General features: G+C 35.9%; 1 protein-coding gene across 1 annotated transcript in view; it reads right to left on the bottom strand.

Annotated features, from left to right (window-relative positions):
• LOC140165740 (oxysterols receptor LXR-alpha-like) overlaps positions 1-5,836 on the bottom strand; it is a 28,391-nt gene extending 22,555 nt beyond the window's left edge. The window contains 1 exon segment of the mRNA XM_072189058.1: positions 5,648-5,836. Coding sequence (XP_072045159.1) covers positions 5,648-5,735 — 88 coding nt within the window. The 5' untranslated portion in view covers positions 5,736-5,836.
• Between the last annotated feature and the right edge of the window lie 19,937 nt (positions 5,837-25,773).

Below are 25,773 nucleotides of genomic sequence, written 5' to 3'. Positions count from 1 at the left end.
TTTGTACAAGCGTAATGGTGGATTTTTACCCCCTCACCCCTAAACGAAACTCGTTTATAGGACGTCATTGATCTTTTGGTTTGTTCCCTAATACTCGGCATCATCGCACATGTTGACTTCCAAACTTCATCACAACATAAACTTCGACAATGATCTATTCATACTGTCCCATTTATTGATACCTTCTGTTTGTATCAATTGCCAGTGAGCAAAATACACGTGCTCTGTTCACTATACACAGCAAGGTATATGTAGCTATGTGCACGATATTACAACCTCTACCTTGCTGCATTTGATTTGCAGTTCTGACATCTGGCCTCGCCGGTTTAACAACCAGGTCAAACCTTTGGAGCGGGCTAGACAGGGATGACAGAATGCTGTGTCGTCATTAATTAAATAAAATTTATTACTTTTGGTAAACAAGGGTTGTCTGAGAAGAAAAAAATGTGGAAAGGTGAAAAGCAAAATGAAAAAAAAGCAGAAAAACAGAAGGGGAAAATGGGGAGAAACAGGAGGAAATTATGATTTCCTTTCTCCATGCTCAAAATTAGATGTTGAGATTAAAGTTTTCATTTTTCGTTGGAAAGGGTGTGCCGAGTGATTGCGTATTAAAACCCCTTAAAACAAACGTTAACAAACAAAAACAAAATTCCCTAAATTGTTATGCCAAAATAAAAAATTTAAGCTTGTAAATTTTGGCTCTATGTAAAGTTTGGAAGGATTTTTGTTTCTCAAAAAAGAAAAAAAATCTGGTGTCATAATGAGTCAAAAGATGTATGTTTTATACAGTAAATGAAGTAAAAATTATGATGCGCAGTGATTATGCCACGTTATTAAATTTCTAATCTTAATATTTCGTCTTTTTGTCAAAAAAGTATGTGATAGCTGATTTATTGCTCAACCACACCAAGTATTTAGTTTTGTTTAGTTGTGGCGTTAAAATACCCAAACAATTAAGTTTCTGACGATACAGTTCTTTCAGGGACACCCTGTATATAGCATGTTTGTACTACAGTATCGATTTTATTGAAGGTCACTGGTAAACAAACACTTGATAGTCTGTGCCTCGGGCCAGACTGTATGTGGCTATCACGATGTTTGTTTGGATCGCCCGACACAAATTGACTGTGTAGGAGACTAGGTCTGTGCAAACAAATTTAACGACTTTATAGCGAACGCGAGTGTTTCCAAAAAGCAGCACAAAAACAAACAAAAAATACACCCATTGCCCGCTATTTACCGCACGAAATGAACGACTCTAATCATGTACCGCACGAAATGAACGACTCTAATCAGCTGCGGCAATTCCCCAATGGTGGATAGGCCTATACTATACACGTATTCTTATTCGTGCATTTGACGGACTTGGGTGTTTTGTTTTTGTTAAATATCTCCTCTCCTGAACACATATTATTATAGAAAATCTATCTACTTCTTCATTCGATTACATACTATATACCCTGCAACTTTCAATCTACACAGTGGCTTGATAAACCCTTAAACGTGCGAACAAATATTGCAAAACAAAATTAAAGTATGGCTCTCCGCCTATGGCTCCGCCCATACAAATACAGAACACGATTCACAACAAGTAGGCCTTGTTAGGTATACAAAGGAGGTTCCTTTTCCATTTCCAATCTTTTTCATGTGTTTCTACTTCCCAGTATTAACACAGCATTGCATAGAATGAGCAATAATAAATAGTACACATGCCCTTCCCACTAATCACCTCTTACAAAACCACATTATTACATAACATCTATTGGTAAATGTCAGCCTTGCATGTAAACAAATAAGCCAATGGCAAATAGCTCGGGTCACAGTACTTTGCCAGTAATTAATAAAACAACATTGCAGTCATTATATACATTTTTCCTCAAGAATAAGTAGCATACTTTGGTGATGTCCTTAATTTCATACATGTAACACTTCTTGGCTAAGCTTGCTCTATACATTTTGCTATAATGTACTTTCATATTGTATTGATTTTAAGGGCAAAGTCATTTTTATTTGTATAAAATAATATGCTGCCTGTGTAGATTACCTCACAAGGCCATTTATTAATAATTAATAACTCTATTTATCTCATAATAAGCATCAATCAAAAATTACACCGAAATATGCACATTGCCAAATGTGTTCCAATATCTGTGGTTCAGATTACCCAGTATCATTGATTGCTTCAAGGATTTTCCACAAAGCTCAATGATTGCTTCATCTCATCTATCTCAGGATCATGAAATAATTTAACAACAAGGCATCCAAGATAAAACCCGCCCAAATTATACTTGTGCAATGTCATCTATTGTTTCTTCAATACACAAACCACTCAGCCATGTCTTGCAAAGGATTTGGAAAACAGAAACCAAAATAAATTATGCCCAGTCTTTTTTTAAATTTAATTCTGCAAATCCATTTGATGTCATATTAATTTTGACCACAAGGTTAATTCTTTTGTAATGGTTTGGGGGGTGTGTTACTTTCAACATTTTTCCTCCAGAAAGATAGATGACATGGTTGATATAGTTTTGATTAATAAAAAGTGCATTCAAATAGCTATATATAATTAAATATGCAAGCTAAATGGATAAGCAAAATGCTCACCTGTGTCGTTTTGTTTTATAAGTATACATGTTGCACATTAATGTAGCAATACTCAATTACATGTGCTTTCAACATGAGTTCATATTGTTACTTTTGAGCACACATGTATCACATTCTTTGGGATGTTTAATAAAGACACATTCAAGTTCAAAAATCATTTTTTAATCAAGTCTTTTAAAATTCCATATTGTAATATTCTAAAAATGATAAGAATTTATACACATACAATGTGGAGTGCAATGTTCACTTTGCTAATGACTTCTGGAACATCTGAGATATATTATAAGTCAGTCTGTTTTTCATGATTTCCTTAAACATTATCATTTCCATTAAACAGTGATACTCAAGGATTCTTAGTACCATACTTGGTAGTAACTTCAGGGCAGTATTGGCATGCGCTTCACATTGATCTGTAACTCAGAACTTACCCAAGGCAATGCAATCACTACATTTCTTGGTATTTCTGAGTTTATCTCCCCTATTTTTCAAACCTTGGGAGAGTGAATGCCGATATTGATTTTCAATTCCTGTTAGCGCTTCATTTGTACAAAATGAAAACATTATAGCAATATGTGCACATGACTAATCCAAACTGTACACCAATGTACAATTGTACATGTACAGCAAATATCATCATACTTTATTGGAGAAAGGAAATTTAGAACTCCAGTTCCAGTTCCTCAAGGTTGGCCGCAAAGCAGCCATCGAGCCGCTTGCGGTGAGGGCTGGTGGATTTTGTAATGTCAGAGAGGGCCTGTCATGGTCCCCTACGCAATGAACAAGTGCTAGGGAAATTTTGATATAATTAGGCCTAAGCTACATGTACAAACACCAAAATGTGATCCAAAGGAGGAAGAAGTTTGTGAATATAATGTTGTGAAATATTTAGTAATTAATATGTCAACATTGGGAGAATTTTATATTGTATTGAACAAAAATAACTCAAGTTTCAATAAATCAGAACTTCTGAATGAAAAGTAACTTTGGTTTAGTTTGTTTCCTGATTCTGGAATGACACACAAACACAGATTGCTTGGTGTGACCTTGACAACCTGAGAACTGGATGACAGAATATCAATGGATCAACACAAAAGTCACTACAAAAGCATTCAAGGATTAAGAATAAAAGCAGTGGCTTTAAGCATGTTAAGTGCCATCAGCAGTGAAGCATATATAATGTGTATAATAATAATAGATGTGGAGTGAGAAATAAAGAAATGAAGGTTTGATTTTTTCAATGTGATGATTGATGTTTTTTATCCACCTTGAAAACTGCCAGTCCTTAAAATAACTGCCTGTCCTCTGACTGTCTGTATCTGTAGGTCTATCTCACTGTAGTCACTCAAATGTTTTAAACAAAATATTGACAGAGTCTACTTATATTTTGAATCCATGTCATTTAATTACCTTATTTTACCAGATTTTCTAGAGCTTGATCCAGTGTAATGCATGTAATGAGACCACGGTAATAATTGTTATCAATTTTTTACCTAATTATGGCACATGTGTACTGTGATGGCTGTACCAAGTTTTGGATCAAGTACTGGTGAAGTAACCTACCATGCCAGCATAATTATAAATTAAAACATTACTGCTCATGCATTGCGTAATTATGCTTCACATTTCCAAAATTAGTTTTAATGCACTCAACCCATCTACAATATCAATTTTCTTTCAAATGACAAATAAATTGATCCGAGTCCCATTCATGTATGTATACCAGTAAGTCTTTATAATCAAAGATATTGACTAATCAATGCCACAACAACAATTAGTACACAACTAAATCCACACACTGAAACACATACCCTTTTACATCCATCCGGGCTGATGCAGCCTATATTTTGCCATAGAGGAATTGATTTTAGGTACAGACTACAGTGGCATATTGCCTATAGTGCTTATATTATAACACCGATATGATTGGGAACAATCCTAATTACCTAACTCTCTTTTGGTATATGAGATGAGCGTCAATAAATATATGATGTCACACCATTATCAATCAGATGCCTGATGAAGTCTGATGGTATCAAAGTAGCAAAGTTTTAGTTCCAGTAAATATGTCCATACTCTCTTTTTGTTTCATTAAAATATGTTTACTTCATAGCAAATGTAGCTTCCATCAGGCACATTTGTGACAGGAAAACATGGACTTAAATTTGTAGACTTTAAGACATAAGATTGCAAGATTTATTCACACTTAATACACATAAGTTGTCCTAAAACTGTGATATGACCAGTGATGTTGACTACACCAATGCAAGCATTAGTTGCAGTTGACTGTGTAGGCATGTGGATAAGGACAATTCCAAATGGTTTAATCAAACAACATATCTATGTCCACTAAGCAAAACCGATTTTCAAGCATGTCAAATTATAAATGACAGTATTGACACTGCTAGAAATGTAAAGCAAATTCTCAGATGAGTCATGTAAAAATCCAGTTACATTATGTAGTTCCTTTTCAGCATATACTGTGTCACAGGTGTTAAATGAAAGGGCACTTTGAGGGAATGAACAGCCAAGTATTAATTCTATTGTGTCCTATACTCTCCAATGGAAATGAAATCCTGTCAAAGTAATCATGGTGATACAAGCTATTGAAATGAAAGTACCAGTCTGCCTGAACTAGGACTGTCAGCAGCTAAAAGCTGATCACCAATAAAGTACAAGTCCTCATATTAAAACTAGGGTGGCTAGTTCTCTCTCAATTCTATCAAAGAACACAATTTAACCATAAACAATAAATGGTTCAGTTAACAAATCTTATAAAGCTGAATTACAGTGAGGTTCATGGTATATGGTTCAAATTGGCAAATACAATCACAGAACGGGTTTGCGAGTGAGCGGATGAGTATTCATTTGCTTCTTATCTCTTGTGCACTGAAAGTGCTTAGACCCTAATCTCTAGTCATGTGTGTATATGGCCAATGAAGTATAGACCAATTACCAATTGTAATCAATAAACACGCACACATGAAGCACTCTCCTATGTCTCTACAAGGAAATACAATCCGGTTGTGTTACGCTATTCACTTACCACCATTAAGTTCATCCCAGTCCATGCATTGGTCATAAGTATATTGTTCCAAAGGACTAGTATCGCCTTCATTGTTATTATACATCATGATGGTTAGTTAACATGAATAACTAGAACACAAGTTTGACTATGCCACAATTGGACTTTGCTACTGCTTAACTAGCTAAACTAAAATATACAACGACAAGCCAGCAAGCAAGCAGCCAGTCTGCTTGGATGCACCCAGTTTATGTGTGATTAACCAATAGTGCAGTGGCCTTAGTGGATATATGCCAGCAAGCACAGCAATGCAATGTCTATGGGTAATGTTTATGCATGTGCAAATAAGCATGGACTATTATTTAATATTGGGTATAGATATTGACTGGTCAGGGTTGCAGAGAAAAGACTCATACCTCATTTGAGCTGTACCTATTTACTGTTCTTTTGTTAGCAGTCTCATCTTCTGTGACTGTACATTCTTCATTTGGTCCCTGGGACTCTGCATAGTGAGGCAGGTAATCTTTGATGATCAAAAGGATAGCTGATCACTTAAGTGCAACTTGACTGTAGTGTGTAGCACTTGTGCTTTAAATGATTTACTTTTGTGTAGCACTTGCGCTTAAATAAAATTAATGATATCACTTATAACTAAGTATTTCATTATTAACAAATCAATTAATATTAACCAGCTGGAATTATTGGAAAAAAAGAAAGAAAATGAGGAGTGAAGGAATAAAACAGGTCATATATTTACATTATTGATTTAGGGGCCTACTTTATCAATGACTAAACTGTCAGGTGGTGGCAGAAGCATTAAAACTTAGGGGGGGGGGGGTCGGGGGACAAGCATTTTTTGTTCCGGTTTTACCAGGACTTTTTTTTTAAATATCAGGCTATTTTAGCCCTAAAATGAAGGTTTGTTTTTGTATTTGATGGGCCAGTGCACACAAAATAAATATCACAAACAGAAAATCTGGGTTAGTCGGCCCCCATAGAACATGGTGGGTTTTTTTTATCGCTTTAGGTGTAATTTGAGACATGTGTCAAACATACAAATATAGCAAAAAAAAACAGCTTTAAAAAAAATCAATTTTATATTAAAATATTGCACATTTATGGCTTTAAATTATTTTGGCATAATATTACTGAATGTGATAAGCAAGAACGAAAGAATTGGTTATGTTGTAATGAAATTGTTTCATAGTTTTTATATTCTTTATAACATACAAGAATGCCTAACATTATGCAATTGCTGAAAATACCAAGTGTGCTTAATGTCAATTGTCAGAATAATTATTGATCCTCAGTTACCTGTTATGACAACTTATGAAGAAATCAATGGACAATGATAGAAACTGTCCATCAGCGCCTGGCACGGTATATTAAGTATATTACTTTCATATATTAAATCTGGCAGTTTCATATTGCTAAAAATACATGGACAAATTTAAAATCTGATTTTATGCCTTTGAACAGTGGAAACACCAATGATTGTCAGAAAAACTTTTAAATGGCGGCCATCTTTAAAATATAAAATAAAAAGCCACTCCTCCTTTTTTTTTGAATACCCGGACATGAAACAGGTTTGTTTTTTTACTTGGCCTGAAAGCAAACAGTAATTGGTCAATTCTTGGAAGCCCCATAATAAAAACAAATGTAGGAATACTTATTCCATGCTTTCAAAATACAATGTGGCTATCACATTGATTGGTTTTCCAAAATGATGTAAGAAATCTGAAAAGCTGATAGAACACCAACTGGTACTGTGTTTCATCAAACCATACGAGTAAGGAAATGCGGCACTTACCTCACACTCCAGTGCCACATTTCTCAGAATACATTAACATGCTGGACGGTCAGTTTGCGCTTGACCATGGCCGTCCATGTAAATTCACAGCATGTCCAGTCATGTCCAATGAGTGGCCGTAGCTTAGCGGGACATTCTGTCCACATCATAAATACCAGCATACCACTTACATATTAACTTGACCATTCAATAATAAATGAGGGTAATATTAAAGTACCATGCTGGCACTGAATCATCTTCAACACAGGTCTCACATATAGTATATGACCAATTTGTGAATAATTACACATCATACATATTTTATTCCAAAGTAGATTTCTAATGTTTTAACTACAAAAACAAATATTACATTCCCAAATGCAGAATCACGACTATGCTAGCTGAGATTTAAAAGCTGAGACGAAAAGTCTCAGATTCTAGTAGATGAAAACATCATCAAGATGAGTATTGCAAGCTATTTGTGAATATTAATTTGACAGGATCATCTACCAAGTTCAAATTCACTGATCCATCAAAAATATGGCACAAAATGAATGGTAACTGAGAGACAGCTCCAATGATATTTTTATCTTCACCAGGTGGTGAGATCCACCTACCTGCCTCATATGTCATCCTCATGTTCTATAGTTGTCTTCTACTATAACAACAAGAAACAGGCACGCAATAACTGTCTCCTTCGTTATGTTCCTAGCGCATCTATTACACGTATGTGCTATTTACACTCAATGCCAAGCTTGCCGTCCGTCCGCAGCACACAAAACCAAATCACATCACCAGTGTTTCTAGATCTTTTACATCTCATGGACTTGATAATCAAGTAAAGTGCTTGCTGCCATATATAAGACTGCACTTTATTAAGTTCAAGTGTACTTTTCCTATTACCGAGTCCTATCCAATCAAGGCAGCGCTCTGCCAGTCTCTCAACTAAAAACATCAATGTTCTGGATTAATGTTTTTCATAGATTGCAGCAGCTTGGCTGGTGATGTTCAAACACCCTATAGATCAAGTAAGGTTGGCCAGGCCAGGTGCTGCACTTGGAAGCTTTCTCATTTCACATTGACCTCAGTCTTATGACGACTGTTTTCACATCTCTCCTACAACCGATCCACTTTTCATTCGGCTTTTATTTTGTTCCACTGACCTGTAAAAGTAGACCATTGAATTCAATGGTAATTCAATTTTTTCTTTCTTGATCTTAAGCCTTATATGTAGCCGCTGGTGCTATTTATTACTTCACCTATACAGGCCACTTGTTTTGTTACTGCCGCAAATACATAAAGGCCAACCAAAGAAAGTTAATTTGATAGCAATTTTTCCCGTTCTATACAACTTGTGTTTTGTACCTCTTGGTTTTGTACAGAACAGTCTGTATTGATATATTTGTGGTTGTTCAGAGAGTTACTAATCAAGCATTTTTCATGAGTGCATTAATCACATCAATGTCCATGCCATTGCATATATGTTATTTTTAGCTCTCAATAGTAACAAATCTAGCTCCATTTCCTTTCCACAACCCTGACATGGCGATGCACCGGACCAGGTAGGATGCATGCTTCATAGAACACAGGCATTTTATAGTCTTAAATGATATTGGTTTTCTGCCTCAACAGCTTTGTACTTTAACATGTTTTCAAGTTCAGGAAATTGTTTTTCACTAGATTTTGTGATTATAATTGAACACAAACAATGCTTGTTCATTGAGACATGAAATTTGCATTTTCTGCGGTTTGTTATTTGTCTACAGAAAGAGTGTTATGTTTCAAATAAAATCTATATTAATTTTAAAATCTATATTAATTTTAAAATCTATATTAATTTTTATCTTCAAAAAAAATCTAGGCCTATATTAATTTTTACCTTCAAAAATAGGAAAGGTCCCAAATAGGTTGTTGCAATTGGATTTGAATGTTCAGAATCATTTTTTTCACATTTTCAAGCTCCTATACAAGTTGACTTCTCAAAAGCTCTTTGAATTCAGTCTGGTTGCAATATTAGGACTTTAACTGCATGTTCATGTGATACCACATTTTAACCAAAAGTACAACATGCAAGTACATACAAAATAATGGATACACAAAAGATTATTTGGCAGGATTGCTGAAACATTACAATTCAGTGCAAAATGCAATGTTGATTTAGAAATACTTTTCATATTTTGTAATCATATTTAAGTAAATGTTCAGCAATTTCGACCATACTTAAGACAATCTTGCTTCTCATATTTACTGTTTTATTTTTGTCAGTGTTTTTGTTTGGTATTTGTCTGATTGTTTACTATCTTGTTTGTTAGTTTCTTTATTTGCCAGGAAATGTAATAAACATGGAACTGGCTTTCCCTCCTTGCCAAATACAAGTGTTTTCAGTCTATTGTATTCTAGTAACAGGCAATGCGCAGCTCCTTCAATGCTGTACAGGACACAACAAGTACCCCCTCTGTAGGTGAAATAATATTTCTCCATGCTGTTGTATATTCACCTGCATCAACACACTATTGAGGTACACAGATCTCATTTCAGAGTGGGCCAGGTAGTGAGTGGGCCACTGGTTTGTATGAAAAGTCCCTTCATCTTCACATTAGCAGAGGCACATGTAACACAAGCAGCTTACAGAAGACAAGTTTTTAACACCCTGTTTCAACAAAAAATCTGACAAAAAGTGTTTTGTATAAAACTATATCAATTTGCAAAGCCCCTATAGAATACATATGATTCCTATTATAGGTTTAACAGTCAACACTGATTTGAGTGAAATTGAAATAAAACAGGACTACCACAAATATAGCCATTAACATCTAAATAATTGATATTGCACTTTATATGTATTGGTTATATTTTCAATACCAAAATAAACTAAAATGTTAATGAGACTCAAACTGAAAATCACACTGGGCATAATTCTATGCATTACAATGCTGTCATTTCCCAATATTACTAGAAATTAGACCTAGGGAAAATTAGAGAACTGTAAAGGATAGAATATTTGATGTAACATATCTACATTTAATCTATTCCCATTCTATTTCCAGTATTAATGTTTAAGTTCTAACGAATGTTTGATGACGTAAAATCAACAATATATTTCTGCTCCACAGCCGACTGATGATGATGATTTCTACGTAACATATTATCGATTTTACGTCATCAAAGATTCGTTAGAACTTAATCATTACTGGAAATAGAATGAGACAAGATATGTTACATACAATATTCTATGTTGAATACTCAGAGTCTGTAGTGGCCCTTAGTCACAGCTATAGAGAGTTCCCGTGTTTTCAAGCGGAACGGACTACAATAGTGTTTATAACGTGATTCGCACCGCCGTATTCCTCATTCCTTTGATTTGGTCAATGACCCTATTGGTGCTACATTCTACAAAATAACATTTGCTAATTATTGCGCGAGTGTTGGTGTTCTGAAAATTGTAAACGGAGTTTAGGTTTCCCTCCAAGATGGCGGGTAACCCAAAACACGGGAACTCTCTATTGCAACTCGATGCCCACAAACAGTTTTCATAAACATTTTTGGCTGAAAGTGCACAGAGAGGGACACTAATTAAGTCAAATATGGTAATACAAGTGATGTACACTAAATGTATAGGCAGGCCTACCCATTTCAAATTTCACTTGAAAAAGGACTGGTATAAAAACCTGTTTCATTGCCCCCATCTATGGCAGCAAATTATAATGCTTTTCTTGATGTCTGAGCTAGCGGTCAATTCCCTAACGCAGGTTCAAAGTAAGGCCAAGCTTTTCTAATCAGTGCATTTGGGTGAGCATGAGTTGGCTCTCAAATTATTACTGCCAAAGTACTGCACAGCTCCATGTGAAGGCTACATTTCTTTGATGGGTGGAATAGTTTACAAAGATAATACTAGTTGGTGTTTGGGGTGTATGTGTGAATATACGGGTACAAGTGGGGTGGGTAGGGGTGTGTATGTGTATGAGGGTGGGGGTGTGTATGTTTGTCAATGCTATGAAGCATATAGGTCTAAGTAGTGTTGAAATTCACATTTGTTCATATTTGTTTACACAAAGTATAGGCTATTTCAGCATTCTAAAAGCACTATTTCAAAAGATTACCAGAGTGCTGTACAATAGCAATTCATCTAGTTACAAGCACATATCCAATTATAAATCAAAATAATACACAATGTAAAATGTACTTTTTATCAAACAATACCATGCAAAACATACATTAAGTCTGTCACTGAATCACTCATTTTTCAATCTGAATGACAAATAAAGATAAACTTTAATTACAATTTTTTTAAAACTTCCTGCATCGGTATGCTTCCAGAACACCTACAGGCTGAAACTTTGCACAAGCCATGTTAAAACCATCCAATATGAGCCACTCTACTGGGAAGCCACAGTTTTCCTGGAACACATGTTTGCAAAGGACATTGTATCCAAAAATTGTAGCTTATAAAATGGTGTTATCCTTTGGCTCACCTCTTAGTTTCCATCACATTATTATATCAGGCTTGCTCTAGCAGGCAGGGAAGGAAGGCACACAAAACAGTTGCATCTACACACATTTTCTCTCACTGTCATTCTCAATAAATGTCAACACAGCAACTGAGACTAAACCATTTAAACCCAATAACAACTGAGTGCAATACACTTTATAGTACAACATCTCATGTGTCACTTTAACAATTATCAATTGATTCCATAAATTGAGGGAAAATAATGAAAAAATAACAAGCAACAAAGTGGTTTAAACTGCACTTCTTTCCACTTTTATTTTCTATGTTAACACCAACTTTGGACTATTTATTGTGAAACATTTGATGTAAAAAAACTGTTTATTTTCACTGTTGTAATGACTAATGTTATATACTTTTATTTCTAAATGTGATATAAAGCAAGATTATTCACTCTGTCAATATGATAAAATATAGAACCAAAACCATTCCTTGGCATGGTTAATATACATAACATGGTTAATATACATAACAGATGAACATGAATCTCAACCATCCAAGAAGTATTGCTTTCACAAAACATTCTTTCACTCCAGCTGCCAGGATATGAACCAGGGCCCTTCAAGTTTTAACAAATGAGAGTAAGGCAAGCATGTATGCAAGCAAACATGTAAGGCCAGTGAAGTTATTTGCATAAAAATTATGTGGTAATTCAAATATTTATTAAACTGAGCTTAGATGATTTCTTCTATGACATAAACACCATGCACAGTGTGACGGTGACACACTTAAGTACATGTGACAGGGTTATAGGATAGCAAATAATGTTACCAGAAGTTAAAGCACTTTTTACACTGCTACTAAGTGCTTTTGATTTAGATTTTTCCATTAAAAATGCACAGATATTCATCGTTTTTTTGCAAATATTACCAGTTTTTATTGTTATTTTTGGAAAATCACAATAATGAATTCAAGTGCGGGTCAGAAAATGAAGTGAGGGCGGGTGACGGGAAACTCATTATCAACTTTCATTGGCCTAATGCTCATGCAGCCAAGTTCAATAATAATCATTATTATGTCAAGCACAAAATAGAAGCATTGAAATATTACTTTTGTTCTTCAGTTCACAGATTTTGACATAAATATTTGTTTGTTTCATATGGTTTGTATCATTATTTCTCTATTTTTGAAACAAATTCAAACACAGCATTGAAATAATCATGTTTGAAAGATCTTGTTTGAAAGCACACTTTATGTGTAGAATATTATGTAGCATCATGTCTTTTAACATCTGAGGCCGGGCATTCTAAACTGTATAAATCCCCTTCCTGACCAACTCGGTACTGATGAGACTGTAGTCACAGAATTTAAGAGTTCAGCAACATTTGTATGAGCTTGGAACGGTCCATGGTTTTCCATGGATTAGCATGTGTTCCTCACGGACCAACCTGGGTAAACAAACAAACAAACAAACAAACAAACACACAAGTGGATCCCCTTAACTATAATAAAACCATGCAAAGCTACTTTGTGCCAACGACATGATTACATTGAAAAACATGTCTGATTTGGGTCACAAAATGAGCCAATCTTGCTTGCTCTGCACAGGGATGCTAACAGAGGATGCATACTACTATAGAAACAGTTGCCATGGTTAATCATCATCATGGACATTTGACATGAAAACTGAAAAACCGATTGGCCACATCCCAGAAAACTAATTAAGAAAATTGATTTGCTGGGAGTTGCTTATAGATGATGGACTCTCTTGCTTCATGAGGTAAGGGTATACTTAATTTCGGTCAAGAATAGCCTGGATACATTCATTGCTTTTGTAATTAACTGTATATCACAAAATGACCCGACCACTGCAACTCATCTTGAAGGAAGGGGGATACATGTTCTGTTTATTTCATTTGGTAGCACTGGAATTTTCAAGTTGATATTTTTCACTCAGGCAAAGCAACAGCATTGCATTGCAACAAGTATGGCACCAGATACCAAATATTTGCATTTTGGGTCAGTGTCACTATCAGTATGCCCCAACATATTTAAGGATATCCTGTGTGTTGATAAATTCCTTGTCCAGTTTGTCAAGTAATACACAGTGAAGTACCACATGAAGCTTCATCTCAATGGTCCAACATGCATGTCTCATAAACCTATGGTCCAGTTGATCCCTAGGCAGATCACTTGTGTTTTCTTTGGGATATTTTTGTCATTTTAATACAATAATAATTGCATCATTTTTACCTTCAAGTGTACACTCAAGTTTGCTAAACAATAACATTATGCAATCACCATGGGGTGACAATAATTATGTTCCAATGGCAAAACTGTTAACAATCAAGTGAATATTGTTCCTACTGACAAGCCACAAAAAAGCCAAAATTCTGGGTGAATTTGGACCCTCAAGGTAACATTTTTATGGGCCGAATGGAAAATTGTAGTAGCGTAAAAAAATATCATATTATTTTGCAGTGAGCGAACAAGTTGTGAGTGAAAAATGTCAACTTGGAGGGCCTGTGCCCATTTTTTTGTGGGTCATTAGCCCTCAGACCTGCCTTATTTTGATGCCTGATTCCTGGGCCTGATTCCTACATCATGCATGTTGTGATGCATAAAGTCCGATTCTTACTCCACATCGCAGTGCGATGCGATGCTGCGATGATGCTTTTAAAACCTCGCAGCATTGCGCGATGAAATTAAAATGTACTTTTTAATTTCATCGCGCGATGCTGCGAGGTTTAAAAGCATGTGGGGTCTGCATCTCCTTTTATGGTCATTCTGCCGACCTTGATTTTCCAGCAGCCAATCACAAGCGTGTACGGCTGCAATATCGCAGCGCGATGCTATAAAGTTGAACAAAATCCAACTCCATCTCCGACCAAATTTCCACCGCGCGATGAGAATTTTTACCGCCGAGCTCGTAAAAACCTGGCTCAGATTTTAGTTTTTATAGCATCGCATCGCGCTGCGATGTGGAGTAAGAACCGGACTTAAGTGCACTGAAATAATGCAGCAGACATGAAGACCTTCACATAACATGCATAATATAACATTCACACATGCTATCAGGTACATGTAGTGAATGTTTAAACAATAGTGAATAAATTGCAAAGACAATTGCTATTTGAGGTAGAAAAGAGATGTGTCCTCTCATTTACAGTTCATGCCCCGCAGGACAAATGCTAACATGTGTATGGTACCTAATGTACCATTAATAAATCCCTAGAGTTCATCCATACATGAACATGACTATGTCAAGCATATTTGGCAACATGGGAGTAGGTGATACAGGTTGCCAGTCATATTTGCTCCTTACAACTCGATAAATGAAGCATCGTCTTACTTGCTAAGTGCAAAGTTTTGACATTTCCATTGAAAAAACAAAAGCTTGAAAAGGCAAAATTCAATAACTAGAACTTTCAATCAGTACCCCGTTGTTCAACATTTCCAAATTGAAAATCTATGTCATCAAAACTTCCAGAGTGAATATGTTCTCCAAAAAGAACTGCCGCTTCTCTCTCCAATTTCCCTTTTCCACCCTACATTATATTATACAGCACAGTAACAATCATTTTAGGAGAGCTTTGATAAATGAATGAGCAATTTTGGGGTCTTCCCTTGAAGTCCTTGAGGTCTGCTGACACTGAGATGTTTGTCATGAGGTGTAACTTGCTACTTTGGTCCTGATTGGATAAGACTTTCCAATCAATCTCAATATAGAATTTGAATAAATTATTTGGTACAAAACTTTCATAGTTTACACGACTAGAGGTCAATTTTTCAGTTAAGATTTAATTGACCTTTACCCATAATTCTTTGAGGTTAGACCTGAGATGTCGTCACGCTGATGTTGCCAGTCGATGTTCACTTAACCATGTGCACATCAGCGTAACGGCAAATGACGACATCTCAGGTCTAACCGCAAAGAATTATGGGGTTTACTGAAAAGGTCAATTAATGAAGGAGGTTATCATGGTTATTGAACTATGACCCTGTGTACATTGGGATATTCCAGTTGACATCCATACACCCCTATGGCTGACATGACCTTGACCTTCCACACAGGAAGTGTAAATTTAAAATGGGACTACTGAATGTCTTCCATAGGGGTATATACAACGCACTGAATGGTCTATTGTTCTATTGTGTCCGATTTGAGCGCTGACATATTGGAAAATGTTGCCAATCAATATTCATGAGAGTGTACATTCAACGTCAATTTTTGAAATTGGGTGACTTGTGCTTGGCAGGTGTAAAATACATCTGACTTGCGTTTTAAATAAGTAACGATAAAGGCATTGACATCATCGAATGGCTGCCTAGTATAGTGCTGTTAGTGTTTGGCCTATGTGGGGGGGGGGACTGTGTTTAGTTTCTATAATAATTATTATAAGGCCTAAATTTATTTGTCATTCCTTTCTTTTCCTTTCTCTGTACTTATTCTTTCCTTGCTAAAGTATCACTCCCCCTTCTCCATACCCTCTTACTTTTGTCCCCTCTCATTCCTATCATTTTCCTTACCTTTCTATTTATTTACATCTATTTATTTATTTCTCTTCATTTCTTCCTCTTTCTCTCTTCTTCCAGTCCCCCTCTCTTTCTCCATATCCTCTCCTCCCCCTCTCCTCCCTCATCCCCTCCCAAGACCTCTCACAGAGCTGCCCCCCTTCACTACGCCACTGTTTATGACATTCTCCTTCTTAAAATAAAATAAAATGTCAATTTGTGAAACAACTTTTATATAGGCCTATACCGGTATACTTATTATATGTTACATGTATACGTAGCTATTATTTTTTTTACCATTATACAGGACTATAGACATGCAGACATGGCAGCCTTGATGTGTAATCATTCAGCAAGCGCATTCAATTTATTTAAATGAAGCACCTAAATTCAGTAGGGTGACAACGAACTGTACATCAGCGACTAATGTGTGCCTTTTGTGCTTGACTACTCAATCACACCCTTGAGTGGTATGACAACAAAAGGTACTTTTCGTTATAGTAGGCGCTTTCACGCGACTTTCGTTTGATCACTTATTGACAGTAGTCTGCTAGGTAAAGCGTTAATACACTGTCGGGTCAGCTTACCGATTTAATGGCGGAAGCCCTTTGTCCCAAACAAAAGGTACCTTTCGATGAATAGCTTGTCAGATTTCAAATCGGCACAAGTTTACAATGCGTTACATAATCTATTGCCTCTCCATCTTTAATAGCTCCATGGGTATATAGATTGAAGCCCATTTTCTAACCAAATTGTCCCTCAGCAAGGAGACATGTGACAAATCAGTAGTCCAGTCCAAGCTAATGCACTATTGTCAAAGGGTATGGACAGGGGCGATAATGGGCGGCATATACTATATGATCCAAAATCCTACTTTTGTTGTGGAAACAATAACACTGTGGTCAATGCTTAGTTTTTGTCAAGTCAAGCTTACTCTGATCTTATGGTCCAGCTGCATGGACCAGTGCTGCTGCAGCTAACCTTTTGTTTAAGTTTCCATAATCACAATACAATGATATTGTTATTTTTGTCCTTATCCAGCCTTAATCCATTTAGAAATAGCGGGACAATTGGTGTGTCCATGTATGTTTACCGCCATTATTTTGTTAAAACATTTTGTATCAACTTCCTCACTGTATTACCATGGAAGTCTATCTATCTGGGAAGCACAGTGTCATGCAAAGTCATGATTCCAAAAGTGGAAGCCTATCATCTCTATGACCTGAATTGACTTAAGGTCAGTCCTTCCCTGCATTGTTTTTATTTTTTAAATTTCATTTATTGTACAATGTTTTTCTTTTTTTTTCTGAGGATTTGGGGAACCCATTGTCCTATTTCCTATTTTAAAGTTCTAGGATCTTCATAGTTAATTTGAAAAAAAAAAAAGTGAAAAAAATTGTTGAAAAATATACAATTTCTTTATCTTTAGTATGCAAAAGTATAATTTGTGTTGACCTCATTCTGCTATCACATAGTAAAATGCACTGGGTTTTCTATGTATTTCTATTGCTTTAAAAGTGGAAATTTTCTTAGTATATTAATTTTCGCGCCTTTCGCACGCAACACAGCTACAGCGAAAATAAAAACATGCGAATGTGTTCTAGTTTTAAAATATAGGTCTATGTAAGAAAACTCAAAATCGCAAAATTAAAAACAAGCAGTGTAGTTCAAAATTGCAATCTGCAAAAAATTACACACGCAATATAGAATGATGTAAACACAAATGATAGTTTAGAACACTAAAGATAACAAATTGTAAATTTGTCATAATTTTTTACACCCACGCACCACTTGTGGCACACCAAAATGGCACTGAAAAAAAAAATTAAATTAAACTAGAATTACACGGTTTGTAATTAAGGTAGCCCCACACGAAGGTGTGTAAATAACAAAGGTTTGTAAATACAAATAATATGCACTATGCAAATAAGCTCATTAATATTCAAAACTATGCAAATAACATGACACATATCATTTGGCAGTACATTAGGAGTAAGAGTAACACATAATTGGGTGATGAAATCAGTCTACAAAAAGAGTAAGAGTTGATCCAAAAATCTAATTCCATCTATTTTTCAATTCCTATCAGTCGCATAGTTTGCATAGCCATAGAACATTTGCTGAGAAACAACACCTTTCTGACCTGAGCTAGCTATCAATTCAAGGATGCTTCACAGATATCCACACAGCATGCAGTATTTCACCATGCAGTCATATTCAAATTTTGCGCTACCGATTTTGAATCCGATCATTAATATCATTTCTATTGGAAATCTAGTACTTTCCACCCAATCCTAGTATGCTGTCTTGACCTTAACCTTATTCAAGCCACTGCAAACAACAAAAGACGCACTGAGCATTGGAAAAAAGAAAGAGTGAAAAAAAACTTGAATAGCTAACAATCCCTACCTACGTGCCTCGCGGCGGAATAACCGTTCGGTCAAAATTAGCAGTCGGGGCTTATGTTGCAGCCCAGCATAATGGCGGTTAAATATGCACTGGCCCAGGCTCTGTTGATGCTGTAGCCTCTGGGGATGAATATTAAATTATGGTTGCTTGTCTCAGGGAATAGCAGCCAGCCAGGGTAGAGAAAGTACTGCTCACCCCAAGTTGTTAATGCACACACTAGTCCTTTCAAAATGGTAGAACAAAAAAAAATGCAACATTTTCAGATACTTCACAAAATATCAACACATGTACCCCTATTTGTGAACCATATATCAACATGGTCAATGCACAAGTTTTAAATTGATAAGTTCTCAAAACACTCTCATCTTTCTTTCCTAAAAATGCTGGCCCATGAAACTGCAATATTTTGAGAATCACAATCCTGTTAATCCATTTATATTGGAACAATTTTGTGTCAGAAACATGATCATAACATTAAATCGTTTGCAATTGGTACAAAACTTGAGCCACTAGTCTGAACGTGAGGAGACTGTTCAAGCAAACAATTACGGTAATAATGGATGGTCATGCGATAAGAGTTTCAAACTCATGAACCATCCATTATTACCGTAATTGTTTGCAGATCCACTATAGTGAGCTCAGGTAAGATGGACCATAGATTTATCATGGATGGATAGATGTAACATTCATGTGTTTAGCTCTCTATGAACAAAATTGTGACGATAATAAAATGAGCATACTTTTGTACAAGTATGCTAAGAGGCACTATTTCTTCTAGAAAAGAGGTAATCTTCTCTTCAGATCATTGCAGGACACCTCACAACAATGATCCACTGTTACAGCCATGAAAAGTCTATCTAAGTCCTGACAATAGTTTCAAACGAGTCTGAAAGCTAATCTGTTGGAAATGTTCACACTGTATTTTCTTAAAATATCTGTGAATCTTATCATGCCTTTGTATATTGCAATACATGTAGTTGTGACAATGACCATGTGATTTTTTGACCTATTCTAAACCAAATGATAGAAACAAACGGTGTGTGCAGTAACCATAGAGTGTGGTTAGCAATTTGATTCAGACTAGTTCAATACAAACACATGACTGACAAGATCAGGGAATGCGCAGGCACACATCTGAACTTGATCAAGGGACATGACCCCAAGGAAGGGAGAAACACAGAGAAAAGGGAATCAACAATGATGACGGTGGTGGAATGTTCTTAGCCAGCGGGCATAGTGGATGGGTATAGGCTGCATATGCCTGCCTGCTTGCCATACACAATACTTTTCTATACAGAAGGTGGGCAAATATTCATGCAAATACACAGTTTGTATATAGTCCATACAGATCAGAGTATGTATTTACATACAAAGACAGTTGAAACTAGGAAGCCAAACACACATACATACAAAGCTATACCTTTAAACTGAATCAGAAGTAAACAGAAGACTGCAAAGTTCATGTATTCACCCACATACAACTACAGGTTTGAAATTTGTAAAATTCATATGCCTATAACATAATTAGAGAAGACCTCTGATAAACCTGTGTATTCATCAATACAGAGGATGACCATTTAGTAGAATCAAAATCGTAAAAAACACTGGCAAGCCTGTGAATTTGTACAGATTGTTAGCAAGAACATGCAGAGGTTGAACAACATAAGGATCATAATGATCCAAAATGGATCCAAATCATACCGTAGGCCATATAGGCCTATACATTCACTCATATCAATATTAAAGTACTGTCATCATCAAGTCCAATCAAACTGTACAATCTATCATGTGAAATTTACATCTAATTTAAAATAATCATGAGCATAATTGTGCTGCAATTTACATAATCTATTCAGTTTTATGACAGGGATTGGCATGTGGACTAGCTCCTAATGTGGAGCAACTATCACAACCAGAACATAGTAGAATTTCTTGCAGCGTTTCAATGAAGCAAATCAATTTCTTAAATGACCTAGAGTGTACCCTCTGTCCAGGAAGTAAAGAAAAATGCAACTGTGGGCTAGATTCAATAAAATCAAAATTGTCTTCTTGCCTACAGGACTGCACATTTATCATTCTGTTGCATGATTATTTCAAAGATTTGATCCATCTCTGAAAATATCTGGCCTCAATTACGGTAGACGATTATTACAATTTTCTCAAATGAAGTAGATTGGGATGGTATCATCATTTTTCTCATTATTCTTTATTTGTTTGAATATTTGGAGCCAAGAGCCGCAATATTGGTTTTATAACATAATGTATAGCCAGGGCTTTGCTTGGATTGGCCTACCGTGTTGTCTCTCTGGAAGTCTAGAGAGGCCAAAAGAAGCTTGCTTTGCTTGTGTTTTTGAGGGGTGCAGTAATCCGAAAGTAGCCGCTGTCGGTGGCTCTTGCAGACTTAGTGAGTTTGAGTCACTAGTCGCAAGCAGACGAGGATGCAACTTCTCTGGAGAGTATTATTAAAGCAGAAGAGCCCGAAAGTAGTGTTACCATGGAAATGGTTCCATTCTATACAACTAAAAGTATCAAAACAATTATTTTGGGTCATAAAATGAATGAATCTGAATGACAGTGGTATTTGGCTCTGTGGAAACATCAAGGTTGGGTAATTCCAAAGCAGGTGAGTATGGATGCAACTTGACAGCAATATCACGGTGAATCACATGGAGTATAATTGCATGATTCTGTGATGAATCTCGGTATGTGGTGATACAGATAGTGGAATAAAACAGCAACACAATTGCATTGTACTGGAATCATTCACGTTTCTGTTTTCTTGCATTTGATGATATAGCAGGTTTATTTTATAGGCCTACATATTTTGCTGGTAATCTGAGCTGTGGCTTCATACAAAATATTTCATGCAAACTAAATTTAAAATCCCCAAACTATGCCAACATTGCACCAGGATTGTATCAAAGGAAATAAAGAACTTATTGGTCATGTTGGTTGAGTCCTGTCCTCATGCGTGGGATTAGTTTTTAAAAAGACAAAAAGGTATGTATACCATTTGGTTTGCTGAATTCTGCAACCTTCCAGGAATTGCTCATTTTGGAATATCACCTAGCATTTCATATCATTTGACATCAACATCTAAACAGTAAATTGATAAGACTGCATGATGAACATATAATTTGAGCAATAAATACATAGCTTGCTTATGTAGGTTGAGGAGAAAGTGCTGCGGCACACTTGAACAGAATAACACTATTGTTTATCCCCATTCAGTGCTGCGTATTTAAAGTTCATTGCTGCAATTCTCGGAATTGCATTGATACTAAATGAAATATACAAGAACTTTGACAAATGCACCATCAGCTAGCAACATCTCAAAAGGTAAAATTCTGATATTATGGACCAGGTTTCTTTAGGTACCAGTCATTTGGTAGCAAAGGATTAGTCATGTGACTTTTAGCCACTGCAACAATATCATGTCAGATGTTTATGAAGTCATGAAGATATGCAGATTGATCGTCAGAATGGTCCAGTATAAGTGACGGATATCAGTCAGTGCTATTGTCACTTCTATAACTTGAGTGAATCAAGTTCCCCAACACTATATGATTGGCAAACACCTTTCCGCTGCGCAAACTTCACAAATTCTAACAAAATGGAGTCAGACAAGATCTAAACATACTCCAGCAGAGTTTGAAATTGTGGCATGGGCGAGACAACACACACATTGACAGGATCGCATGTCAGTTGCCCTTCCCTAGACTTACCTGAATAATTGTGATGCAAGACAAGACAGGTGCATTAAGTGATGAGACAATGGAGGCACATGAAAAGAAAAATACAAGAAAAAGCAAAAAATATTAGATATATCAAAGTAATATTATACCATTCCTTGATCATGTTGATCAGCATTGCTATTTTTCTCATTTGCTATATTTTTACATTATAATATGATAAACACTTGCTGAGGCTCTTCACAAAACAAAATGCCAAAACATCAACATCAAATTTACTATATACTTCCCCCAAATGACGCCAAGCACAGACCATTTCAAAATGCAATAGAAGACAGGATCTATTATTTCAAACCCTAATGCAGGTATATCTGGCAAGGTGGCTGTACTTTCATTCCAAATGGAATTCAAGCTTGTAAAAATGTGTGACCCCAACTTGAACTCTGATTGGGCACAACAACAAAAAATCCTCTCCTAGATAGGGTGTGGTGAGTCTAGCTATGGCACTTCATAGAATTGGAAATGTCAAATAGAAATGTCAATGTTAATAACAAGAGAGCTTGAAGGGAAACAGAAGAATTATTTTTGTAAAGAAACATATTGTTTTAAAAGATTATCTGTACTAATGCCACACCAATTGCTATGCCATGCATATAGATACAGGTCAAAAGTCTTAAAGGTCATTGATCCGAAAACCCAAGAACGAAGTTATTAACCCTAATCCTTGCCCTAACCTAAACTTCGCCCTAACCTAAACTTCACCCTAACCCAAACCTATAACCTAAGCTCTAATCCTAACCACAACCCTGACTCTGATCCTAACCTATCCCTTAACACAGACTGGACTCTAATGCTAACCCTAACCTTATCTCTAACCATAATCCCTATCTTCAACCCTTTTGGACTATGACCCTTTTGGAATAATGGGCTGTTCCCATGCATACTATGGAGTATCCACACCACTCTTCGCCATACATACATTCTCCCAGCCACATTTCCCTAACATAATAATTATGAAATTTAAAAAAAAAAGGAAATTTAGTTTGGCAGAGGCGCCGGCAGGGCTCGAACCCACGCTGCACTGCGCCCTATCATCTAGGCCTACACAGTACCGACATGTCACCAGCGCCTTAGACCGCTCAGCCACAAGGACTTGTTGGTGCCATCGTGATCGCAACTTCATTATTTCAACATACCACGTGACAAGCAAAGACAGAAAACGTACCATATTTTGGAATTTTATTTGTTTAAAAACATTAATGTGTATTAATAGCACTCAATTGTTGATAACTGCGTCTTCTAAATACAGAAATCCAACAATAAATGGGCAGCTATACATGCACAAATCAGCACAATACATTATCGATTTGAACTCGCTTCGCTGCTCCGGCTGCACATGCTATACTCATATATTATACCGGGTATATACAATGTGGTTTAGTATGCCATTTTTCGAGTTTTTGTGTATACACGGTCTGGATATTTGCAATTTATAGGAGAATTCCACGTAGGTCCTCAAAAGTTTCTTCCAGATATTGGAGATTAGATTCCTATAAAGACGAAACAGTAATCTTTAGTCGGGACCTCACGTAAAATTTACATAAAATTTTTACCATCAATTGAGTGTTAATTTTGACTAAATTCATAAAATATTTTGGCATATATAAAATTGAAATAAAATTCTCTGCCTCCTAAACCACATAAATTTTAGCATGATTGGGTATCACGAATCGTTATATATGATGTGCAGTTAATATTCATATATTCTTTTATACATAGGATGCTTCAGTTTTAACACAAAAAATATTTCATTGAAAACCCTCCCACTCGGCGGTTTCAAAAAGGTAACCACGCTTCCCTAAAATGTGCAATAAATTTTCTTATTTTAGCAGCATTCTGGAAACTCTGGCGTATGGTGAGTACTGCTGTATGGAGTATCTATACTTTAAAACTGTTGCTAGAGCAATGCCAACCCCATCCCATGACATTGTGAAAGTTACTATTATTTTGACCAAGATGGTACTGCATGGTTGGAAACAATTCTATTCACTTTGTATTGATGATGTCTAACTCCTTTTCTCTGTAGTGTCAAATGAGCTTACTTTTATGAGCATTTGCATAGATTTATCTGTTTTAGGTCAAGTAAAAATAATAGAGTTTCTTGTCCAGATTAAAAAAAATCAGTGAGGGAGGCCTTTATTATTATTATTATTATTATTTAAAGATGGCCGCCATGTATAAAATGGCTCCTACGACATACCTTATTGGATCAAATATAGTATTTATGTCTTATAGTGTAGTGCATAGTGTATTTTCCCGGTATTTTCAATGCGGTGTCAAAAATTGGTGCTTGGTGGTGTGGGAACAAGAAATACATTATTCTTTTTTACTATTCTTTTTACTTGGCCTTCTATATAGTAGCTAGGTTTCTATCAGCAAACAGGGTATAGCAGTATTAACTTGTCCTAACAAGAATTACATCCATTAAGTTGAGGTAGTGAGTAATTTCACATGATAACATATAAGAGGTTTGTTTCTGGGAAAGTGGAATATGAGACAGTATCCATTATGTATTTGCACCCACTCATTGCATCATCTCCATCATTGCTGCCTAAATGTGTGTACCAGGCAGATCCAATATGAAAGAACAGTATTGGTAATGGTGATCACTATTTCATCTACACATTCCACCAAACATGCTAACTCTTCAGGATCATACCAAAGGCCCCAAACATTATTAACAGAACAATTTGTATTTGATCATTTAATAATCAGTCAGCCAAGAGATTATAATAATTAGGCAAATCGAGAATTAACAGTGTTGCGATGTGTCAACATATTGAAAAATATCAATGTTTAACATTGGCTTCTCATTTTTCAATCTATTGACATTGACAACATGTTCTTGGCAGTAAAGAGAAGAGAAAGAGAAAGAGAAGGAGAAAATAGAAAAGAAAAAGAAAGAGAACACAGAAAATGGAAATTGGGTTGTGTAATAGTTGGATGATTTGAACACATGTTTGTGCAAAAGGAAGCCACATTTATAAGCCAGGGCAGAGACTTGATTTGCATGCATGTCATGTGTACTTTTAGTATGTGTCTTGTAAACTAATTACCATCAATCAGTCTGTTGCACAAATTGCATGGATCACAGAGATTTTGTTAATATCCATTCCCAAGATATCACACAAAGAATATTCTTTCAGCAGTAATACTCCATCATGAACTCCAGTGGTACAGCTAAAATGCATGTCTACAATGTATGCCACCATCCAAGACTCGAACCTATAACCAA

This window comes from Amphiura filiformis, chromosome 12 (genome assembly GCF_039555335.1).
Source record: "Amphiura filiformis chromosome 12, Afil_fr2py, whole genome shotgun sequence".
Lineage (NCBI taxonomy): Eukaryota > Metazoa > Echinodermata > Ophiuroidea > Amphilepidida > Amphiuridae > Amphiura > Amphiura filiformis.
Note: the sequence above shows the minus strand (reverse complement) of the source record. Positions and strands in the feature narration are given on the sequence as shown.